Genomic DNA, 11,148 nt, shown 5'->3' with positions numbered 1-11,148 from the left:
AAATCGCCCCCCGCTCGCTCCAAAAAAGGAAAAAAATCTACATGTATATCACTTTTAGCTTAGACCACAGCCTTACCTCCTAAAGAACTAATGAGCAACATCAACATTTTTCAAATAGAAATGTTTTCAGTTTCAGTTCCAAATGTCCACCGACAGAACGAGCCCATCACCATTTTGCGGTAGGTCTCGCAGTTTGGCTTCCATCTCTTCCCGAGCATGTGCATGAGCGTGTCCCGTACGGTGTTGTAGCATGGGGGTTGAGCTGCGCTGGCGAAGTGTTGCATCCCTTCGCGTTCTCCTTTACTCAGCGGTTCATAGTCCATGTAAATAATTTTAAAAAATGCCTTTTTAGATTCCAAAAGGAATCTTTACTTACTGAAACGATGTCTCCACATTCGTTTTCTTGGACCGCAGTTTTTTTAATAGTACACCTGTATGATTTCTCGTTTTCTGTTTTGAAGTACTTTTTGAACTCCATTATTGAGCCGAGTTTTGAATGAAAATAGTCTGTTGATGACAGTGCAAGACAGATGGATTCTGGGTCAGGCTTGACTGAGCATGCTCAGACTCGTGGTGTGAGCGGGAAACAGAGCGGCGCTCCGTCCTTTTAAAAATGCCGCTCTACGCTCTGTCTAAGACTCGCTCCGCTCCGCTCACATACTCTGGCTACACCATGGTTGGCCTAAAGGACTCCTGGAGCAGCAGACTGGTCTGAGTGAGGAAGACTGCTCTCTTTGCCCGGTCAGCTCCCAGATGAAGTTATGCTCTGCTGTGTGTTCAGAAATGGTGAATATATGGGTGCCTGGGTGGTCTAGTGGTAGAGCCATCCATATATAGAGGCTCAGTTCTCGATGTGGAGGTCGTGGGTTTGATTCTGACCTGCAACACTTTCCTGTATGTCATACCCCCCTCCTCCCTTTTTATGTCTAAGCTGTCACTAATAAAGGCCTAAATACCAAATAATAATAAGAGGTTATTTTACAACTCACAGCAACTTAATACAATCTAGTGTCTGACGAAAATGATGCATATGTGCAATACTTCTAAAATACTACATCTATGAATCTCATTATATGGTCCTGATAACTTACTTTCTGTCAGATGGATGACTTTGTTTAAAATCAATCACATCATCCTTTGACCAGTCGCTCTTGAAGGACACAAAGCTGGGTCCAGGTTCAGGAGACTCTGGTCTCTGCTGCTGGATCCTGAAAAAAACAGATACATTTGTATAACGAAATAATCTAATAACTCAGACAACTGTTTTATATTTCTAATATTAGTAATGTTTGTCAGTTTTTAATTCTTACCTTCCATCAGCAGATAGTCTAAAGAAAAAGAGGAAGCAGCATTGAATACTACTGATCATAACTGATACTTATACCAAATATAATAATACAACAGGCTATATAAATCATTATTAACAACTGAATGCTAATAACTTACTTTTTAATAATGACTTACTTTCTGACAGAAACACGTTGATTAAAATCAATAAAAATATCCTTTATAAGATAAGATTACTTTAATAAGATGCCCCTGTTCTTCAGGAGGAGTTGGTTCTTTCAAATGTTTTGTAATGTTGCTGACTTCATAAAGTAAATTAAACCATTTCACAGCCGCTGCTTTGACCAATCAGCTCCCTAATTCACTCAGAGCTGTGGAGATCTGCCAATGAGAGGCTAATAAATAACTAAAGGAGACATAAGGGCAGGAATGATTGTAGTAATAGTACAGTGTAGTGTAGTAGTATCTACATACTGGTTAATTTGGGGACGTTTTATGAAACTAATAATAAGGTCATTGTATACCCGTGGCCACCTTTTCCAGGTACCAGCGGGGAACAGAGAGATCACTCAGATCAGATTTTAATACCAGGTGAAAACAGGTCCATAGATATCCCAGAGTGCACCTGGACGACAGGCTACAGTGGGCTGGAAACACAGAGACCCTCTACAAGAAGACCCCACACCCAATGAGACAACACTACTTCTAGTTTGTTGGAGGTTTCACAACAACTCACCTCAGTCTTCTCTCTCCTTTTCAATTATCCTCTCCATTTCACCAACTCGCTCCCTCACACTTTTCTCCATTCTAATCTCCCTAACAGATTGCCTTGTTTTTTAAAGTAGTGGTGTCTCCATGGACCGGTGACTCTTCATGGACACACAGCTAGGGTTCAGGTTCAGGTTCAGCAGGGTCTGGTCTCTGATGGGTCCTGGTAGAAAGAGAGGAAGACCACTTTTTAATCTCCAGAACCAGAAGCTGCTGGAGAAACTAGAAGCTATCAAGCAGAAAATAAAGTCTGAATCTCTTCACTGAATGATTTCTGCTCATCCTGCTCTGTCATTCCTGCTCAGGTAATTCATTCTGTCCTTTCTGGGAGAACAGGGTCATCTTTCTGTCCTCTAATGGAGAAAGACTCCAGGACTAATGTCATCTTTCTGTCCTCTAATGGAGACAAGACTCCAGGACTAATGTCATCTTTCTGTCCTCTAATGGAGACAAGACTCCAGGACTAATGTCATCCTTCTGTCCTGTAACAAGAGACAAGACTCCAGGACTAATGTCATCTTTCTGTCCTCTAATGTCATCTTTCTGTCCTCTATTAGAGACAAGACTCCAGGACTAATGTCATCTTTCTGTCCTCTAATGGAGACAAGACTCCAGGACTAATGTCATCTTTCTGTCCTCTAATGGAGACAAGACTCCAGGACTAATGTCATCTTTCTGTTCTCTAATGGAGACAAGAATCCAGGACTAATGTCATCTTTCTGTCCTCTAATAGAGACAAGACTCCAGGACTAATGTCATCTTTCTGTCCTCTAATGGAGACAAGACTCCAGGACTAATGTCATCTTTCTGTCCTCTAATAGAGGACAAGACTTCAGGACTAATGTCATCTTTCTGTCCTCTAATAGAGACAAGACTCCAGGACTAATGTCATCTGTCTGTCCTCTGATGGAGACAAGACTCCAGGACTAATGTCATCTCTCTGTCCTCTAATGGAGACAAGACTCCAGGACTAATGTCATCCTTCTGTCCTGTAACAGAGACAAGACTCCAGGACTAATGTCATCTTTCTGTCCTCTAATGGAGACAAGACTCCAGGACTAATGTCATCTTTCTGTCCTCTAATGGAGACAAGACTCCAGGACTAATGTCATCTTTCTGTCCTCTAATGGAGACAAGACTCCCAGGACTAATGTCATCTTTCTGTCCTCTAATGGAGACAAGAATCCAGGACTAATGTCATCTTTCTGTCCTCTAATAGAGACAAGACTCCAGGACTAATGTCATCTTTCTGTTCTCTAATGGAGACAAGACTCCAGGACTAATGTCATCTTTCTGTCCTCTAATAGAGACAAGACTCCAGGACTAATGTCATCTTTCTGTCCTCTAATAGAGACAAGACTCCAGGACTAATGTCATCTTTCTGTCCTCTAATAGAGACAAGACTCCATTATGAGAATCAACCTCACCTTTCTGTCCTGTGTATCGAATGTAAAAACAGGATTTAAAGTGGAGCTTTAAAATGAGTCTTTGAGGAGAAACTCTGTTTTACAGACCTGTCCATTAAATCAACTCTCCATTAGTCCATCAAATGGTTTCAGTGGTAGTCGACTAAGAATGTCTTTAATTAAAAGAGAGCAGATCTGGGCTCAGGTCCCTGATGTAAAAGCCTTCTTACTGCATTATATTTTATATATATTTACATGTTTAAGTGTTACCTTCCTCCTGAGTTTTGTGTTCTCCTTCAAATAAATAAGGATGTTTGTATGAGCCTAAATGTAGTCATTTATGTTTTGATAATTCATACAACAATGTCCTTTATCATTCTCACCTTCTCTCTCTGGCTCTCTGTAGCATGTTTTGGAAGAGGATTTTTGCACTGTTGTTGTATTTTTTCTTGTGTAAAAGTAAATAGTTCAACTTTTACCATATAAACATAATTAAGTGATAAATATGTTGTTTTTGTTGCTTTTTTCAGAGTTTTATTCACCTTTTAGGAATATTGTTTGACAATTTTTGACTTTTTCTCTGATATTTTAGCCCAAAGTCCACAGAGGCAGCCCGGTTGGTAACTTAACTTCATCCAGCTGTACACAACGATTGCATTTCATTGGACAATTCTGTCTTATAATGACAATAAAGCCGGACCTTGAAACTTTAAGCAGAAACATTAGTTGTGTTGTCTCACATTACACACACACATATAGACACAGACACACACACACACACACACACACACACACACACACACAGACACACAGACACACACACACACACACACACTTGTAGAAAGACTATTTTAGTCTGCTCCATAGTTGTGGAGGCAGTCAGCACTGAGGCCCTAGCTTCATCACGGTGGTCCTGCATGGCACGTTTCCTAAAGTTGCTTTCTTCTTTTCCTAAACCCAACCGTCATGTTTTTCCCGTGTCATGAAACCATAAGCCCACCCACGACCTTTTCCTTAACAAAACTTGACCAAAAGGGATGCCAATAGTCCCGACCAAACGTGTTTAGATAAAGCACGTTATGTGACAATAACAACGACACCTGACCAAGCGTCTGTATTTTACCAGATAGGACTGAGAATCTGTTGGGCTTTGAAGTTTTGACTGAAGACACCACTTTGTGACGGCCATTTCTCACATTCCTGTCTTTCAACAGACAGATTCATTCATTGATTAACCAAGAAAATAATCAGCAGATTGATCAATAATGAAAAGAATAATTTCAGCTTCATATAAAACAGTTTATGCAGCTTACACCTGAAGGCATCAGTAAGTATCCAGATTATAGTACCACACCCAAAGGGGACATTTTACTGCCCTGTGTACTTTAAATACATTTATCTGATAATACTTGTGTACTTTTATCTAAGCAATGTTTTCAGTGCTGACATGTTTTTACATGGTGTTATTAGTATTGGTATTAGTTCTACTGCACATTAGAAATGACTGAGAATCAAATCAACACAAGTTATTGTGCTACTAGCAGGACCTGGTGGCTAACTGTTAGCACAGAGCTGAACTCTTCTCAACACTAACTGCAGCTCTTCACACACAAACACCTGAATGTCTTCCTTTAACAGTTTGAGAAAACTAACATGAGATCAGAGATCAGCTGAGAGTCACTCAACACTGAAAAGTCTCACTTACCAAAAGTTGAACAAGGAGAAACATCTACGTCTCAACACGGGACAAAGTGAACTAACTGGAGAGATTGACTCTGAACTTTAATCTCCCTTATCTAAATATGTCTACAGAGATCAAGTTACAGTACTTTATGAGTCATTATAAACACTAGAAACATTCATGCTGTACCTCCCTCTGTCTTTGTGCTGCTACAACACCTGAGTTTGTTCTCTGGGGATCAATAAAGATTTATATCATCTTATAAAAGGAGGGTTTACTGCAGCACTTTGACCTCCATGGACCTCATAAACTGGTAAATTATTTATTGATTTTTCATCCTAAATACAAGAACGAAACATTGACAATAAAAACTAACAGGTCCAACATCAGCAGTGGTGTAAAGTAACTAAGTACATTTAATCAAGTACTGCACTAAGGAACATTTCAAAGTTTGTTGTACTTTTAGTATTTCCATAGTGTTACTTTCTACTTTGACTGCACCACATTTATCTGACAGTTCTAGTTACTAGTTACTCTACAGACTAGTTACTCTACAGACTAGTTACTCTATAGACTAGTTACTCTACAGACTAGTTACTCTACAGATTAGTTACTCTACAGACTAGTTACTCTACAGACTAGTTACTCTACAGACTAGTTACTCTACAGATTAGTTACTCTACAGACTAGTTCCTCTACAGATTAGTTACTCTATAGACTAGTTACTCTACAGACTAGTTCCTCTACAGATTAGTTACTCTACAGATTAGTTACTCTACAGACTAGTTACTCTACAGATGGAGATTTAAAGACTCAACAAAGACTTTATGGAATCTGATACCTTGTAGTTTAAATGAACTGACTCCAGATAAACTCTGTGTTTTAGAGGTTATCAAGAGGTTAACTCTTGTTATGATTTGATACTATAATAAAATAGAATTGAATGTCACACACACACACACACACACACACACACACAGATAAATCAGGGTAAAAGCGTAGCCGAGAACCATGATGGAAAATATCACACGCTTCGTTAAGTCAGCCCTGAGTACAGCCTCTCTTTGGGAGAATCGTAAAAAGACTTTATTTCAGCTAAAGTCTGCTCCATAGTTGTGGAGGCAGTCAGCACTGAGGCCCTAGCTTCATCACGGTGGTCCTCGCTAGCACTAGTTACACGTGTCTGTTGATTCACTTTCCTTCTACTAGTGTGAGGTCCAGTCCATGAAGAAATAGAGAGGTCTTCGTCCTTCTGCTTGGTAGGCGTCTCTACAACAGATTCCTGAGTGGTATTTTCAAGTTTGCTTGGAGAGAAAGTTACTACTTTGTTTTAACCTGGAGCTGGTGAGAAATCTCAAGCAGCCATCTTGATCCGGGTCACGTGACCTCCTAAGTAATGTTTTCAATGCTGAACTGTTTTTTTATGGTGGGATTAGTTTTAATGCACATTAGAAATGAAGTCAAGTTATTGTGCTACTAGCAGGACCTGGTGGCTAACTGTTAGCACAGAGCTGAACTCTTCTCAACACTAACTGCAGCTCTTCACACACAAACACCTGAATGTCTTCCTTTAACAGTTTGAGAAAACTAACATGAGATCAGAGATCAGCTGAGAGTGAAAAAAAAAACACTGAAAAGTCTCACTTACCAAAAGTTGAACATGGAGAAACATCTGCGTCTCAACACGGGACAAAGTGAACTAACTGGAGAGATGGACTCTGAACTTTAATCTCCCTTATCTAAATATGTCTACAGAGATCAAGTTACAGTACTTTATGAGTCATTATAAACTCTAGAAACATTCATGCTGTACCTCCCTCTGTCTTTGTGCTGCTACAACACCTGAGTTTGTTCTCTGGGGATCAATAAAGATTTATATCATCTTATAAAAGGAGGGTTTACTGCAGCACTCTGACCTCCATGGACCTCATAAACTGGTAAATTATTTATTGATTTTTCATCCTAAATACAAGAATGAAACATTGACAATAAAAACTAACTTGTCCAACATCAGCAGTGGTGTAAAGTAACTAAGTACATGTAATCAAGTACTGCACTAAGGAACATTTCAAAGTTTGTTGTACTTTTAGTATTTCCATATTGTGTTACTTTCTACTTTGACTGCACTACATTTATCTGACAGTTCTAGTTACTAGTTACTCTACAGACTAGTTACTCTACAGATTAGTTACTCTACAGACTAGTTACTCTACAGACTAGTTACTCTACAGATGATTTACTCTACAGATTATTTACTCTACAGACTAGTTACTCTACAGATTAGTTACTCTACAGACTAGTTACGCTACAGACTAGTTACTCTACAGACTATTTACTCTACAGATTAGTTACTCTACAGATGAGTTACTCTACAGATTAGTTACTCTACAGACTAGTTACTCTACAGACTAGTTACTCTACAGACTAGTTACTCTACAAACTACTTACTCTACAGACTAGTTACTCTACAGATTAGTTACTCTACAGATTAGTTACTCTACAGATTAGTTACTCTACAGACTAGTTACTCTACAGACTAGTTACTCTACAGATGGAGATTTAAAGACTCAAAGACTTTATGGAATCTGATACCTTGTAGTTTAAATGAACTGACTCCAGATAAACTCTGTGTTTTAGTGTTTTAGAAAGAGTTTATCTGGAGTCTACCAAATCTAGTAATACACAGGCAGCATCAAACTAACCCAAAGTCCCCAGTTTGTCTTCATCTTTAAGCTGGTGGTGATGTCATGGAGCCCTCTGGTGACATCATCAGGAACTACAAGCAGAGCTCCACCAAACATATTCACACATTAAAACATGTTTACAGATTTTATTAGGTTCATTTCTAAGTTTTTATCTTACACACTCACCACACTTTATGAATTACATTTTGTTAAATTTTATTTATTTAGTTGGTAATACCATATTCTTTTATTTTAATTGTTTTTATTATATATATTTATATTATTTTAATTAATTATTTTTGCATTAGGACAGTAAATCTGAAAGATATGAAATGTTTTTATGAATGATTTTCTGGCCTTTGATGTGATGTATTGCTCCTCTAATGGATCCATGTGAAGAATGGTGATGTAATGGAGATGTGAGAGTGTAATGGTGATGTAATGGAGGTGTGAGAGTGTATGGTGATGGAGAGTGTAATGGTGATGTAATGGAGGTGTGAGAGTGTAATGGTGATGTAATGGAGGGTGAGAGTGTAATAGTGATGTAATGGAGGTGTAATGGTGATGTAATGGAGGTGTGAGAGTGTAATAGTGATGTAATGGATGTAATGGTGATGTAATGGAGGTGTGAGAGTGTCATGGTGATGTAATGGAGGTGTGAGAGTGTAATAGTGATGTAATGGAGGTGTGAGAGTGTCATGGTGATGTAATTGAGGTGTGAGAGTGTAATGGTGATGTAATGGAGGTGTGAGAGTGTCATGGTGATGTAATTGAGGTGTGAGAGTGTAATGGTGATGTAATGGAGGTGTGAGAGTGTCATGGTGATGTAATGGAGGTGTGAGAGTGTCATGGTGACGTAATGGAGGTGTGAGAGTGTCATGTGTTCCTCTGAGATGAAGTGAAGGACTAAATGGTTGAATCCAAGCTGCAGCAGTGCTGCTGTGTGCTGTCATGGTGTCTGATCAACAGAGAGAGCAGACAGACTCCAGGAGGACACATTTAAAAGATGCTTCTCCTGAAAGAAGAACTAAAGAACCAGCAGTCAGCTGGCTGCTGGTTCTGGAACATTCTCTCAGACACACGTTGGACCAGCTGACCTCCATCTTCTCTAAATTATCTCTAAATAACACCAAGGATTCACTCTCATACAGCACACATTAACTCACTATTTCTTCTATCATATATTATATATGTTCACACATCAGGATCCCAATAACTATGTACACATAGGCAGGATTTATGGGGGGCATTTTACAAGTTTTTGTTCCTTTCTTAAGGTTTTTGTCACGTTTTCAGTCCTTATTGCTGCTTTTTTCTATGTTTTTGTTGATTTTTTCAGAGTTTTAGTTGCCTTTTTTTGGAATGTCTTTGGACAATTTTTGACGTTTGTGCTACTTTTTTATGTTTTTGAGTATACGTGCAGTTAAGTGTCCCAATTTTTCTGTAAGTAACCCCATTTGTACAGGTCCTATCCCCTGACCAATCACCTATCCTAACCTTAACCACTCGAGGTCAAATGCTAACCCCAACCAATCGAGCTGCTTCGTAGGGCGGGTCTTGGCGTGGCCATAGTGGAATTTGAGACACTAAACTTCAAGCAAACCATGTTTTTGTTGCTTTTTTCAGAGTTTTAGTCGCCTTTATGGAATATATTTTGTGACCATTTTTGACTTTTTTCTGATATTTTAGCCCAGAGTCCACAGAGGCAGCCCGGTCGGTAACTTAACTTCATCAGAGCCAGCTGTAAATGATGATTGCATTTCATCGGACAATTCTGTCTTATAATGTCAATAAAGCCGAACATTGAACGTTTTAGCAGCAACATTAGAGTTGTGTTGTGTCTCACTTTACTCTGATGGAGACACCCGTTTGATTTCTGACAGCTGGAGAAAGGAAATAAAGATCAGCTGTTTGATTCCAGTAAATCACCAACATGGAGATTTATCTTCAACACAAGAATCATCCACACTTTCTCAGGAAATAAGAAGTGAAGTAGAAACATTATATTTAACATTACAGAGCCAGAAACTAACCCTGAAGAGACCAAAGACTAACATGTTGTTAAAGTATTAAACAGCAACTTACAGTTTCTTCAAACAGTCGATGAAGAAGAGTTGATGAAGAAGAGGGTCACTCTCCACCTGGAGAAAAATCTCTGACACAGGTGAGCTGTTCCCTGGAACGAGTCCCAGCTCCACCTGTCAGGAAGCAGACAGGAAGGGCTGCAACAGGAGCAGATTTTCACAATAAAAGTACATTTGGACTGCTGTTGATGCTCCGTTACTGACTGAAAGATTTAATGACTGTAAACACTGACTACTCATTACACAAGCTGAACATGTTTCCTAAAATATGAAATCCATCCCCCCTCTGTCTTCTTTCCTCACTGATACCAACAGTGAAGTCTTCAACACACACACACACACACACACACACACACACACATTGGTGACATGTTACTGCAGTAAAAGTACTAATAGCACATTGATGACATGTTACTGCAATAAAAGTACTAATAGCACAGTGTGAAGTTCCAGCAGCTGGCTGAGCAGATAACTAACGTGGAGAGAAAACAGACAGTCTCTCTGCTCCCTGAACTCAACACAATATGAAGATGAAAAAGTGAAAGACTTACGTACTGACTGCTCTGATTGGAGGGTTTCTCACGCTGCAGCTGGACCTGGAAGACCTCTGGGACACCGAGACATTTTATCATGTGTAAAAGTTAAAAAGAAAGACCACAAACAATCTCACAGTAACTTTATGCTTTTAATGTGAAAAGAGAGAATTCAAAACAGAATTTGACACCGGCATTTCTACAATTTGATGATCACAGCTTCTATCTTTAAAAAGGACTGGAAGTGGAACAAGTTTACAATGTTCACGAGGAATCTGTTCAATCATTCTGAATTATTTTATACAAAGTTCATTCATTAGTTCATAACAATAACTGGATATATTTTTGGGAAGCAATTTTTCTGCCTCAGCTGCAGCGTACATTGTGAATACATCACAACATAAAAGTACATTGACATCAAAGATCAGCATTTTTTTAACTTTTTAAAACTCAACAAGAGCAAGGTTTTGAGGAGATTATTACAAAATGGAAAGAGTTCATAAGGAGCAAGGATTTTAAAAGGGACACTGAAGTTGCCTGATTTCTTCTCAAACGGTAATTGTTGCTTGGCTAACTATAGCATGGTTGTGCATAACATTAGAACAACGTCTAGGATACTTTTCCTTACGTCAATGATAACAAATTATTTTCTACCTTGTAACGTAAATGTAATGATGTGTGTCGTGATTTCCCTGGTAGACAGCT

General features: G+C 38.9%; 1 protein-coding gene across 1 annotated transcript in view; it reads right to left on the bottom strand.

The window, feature by feature from the left end:
* LOC114551722 (protein NLRC3-like) overlaps positions 1-10,542 on the bottom strand; it is a 13,434-nt gene extending 2,892 nt beyond the window's left edge. The window contains exons 1-2 of the mRNA XM_028572687.1: positions 10,466-10,542; positions 1,092-1,208 (exon numbers count right to left, since the gene is read on the bottom strand). Of these exons, the coding sequence (XP_028428488.1) occupies positions 1,092-1,208; positions 10,466-10,542 (194 nt within the window). The remainder of the gene's footprint in view (positions 1-1,091; positions 1,209-10,465) is intronic.
* Positions 10,543-11,148: the final 606 nt, after the last annotated feature.

The sequence above is a fragment of the Perca flavescens genome, unplaced genomic scaffold (genome assembly GCF_004354835.1).
Source record: "Perca flavescens isolate YP-PL-M2 unplaced genomic scaffold, PFLA_1.0 EPR50_1.1_unplaced_scaf_4, whole genome shotgun sequence".
NCBI lineage: Eukaryota > Metazoa > Chordata > Actinopteri > Perciformes > Percidae > Perca > Perca flavescens.
This window is presented reverse-complemented; position numbering and strand designations above follow the sequence as displayed.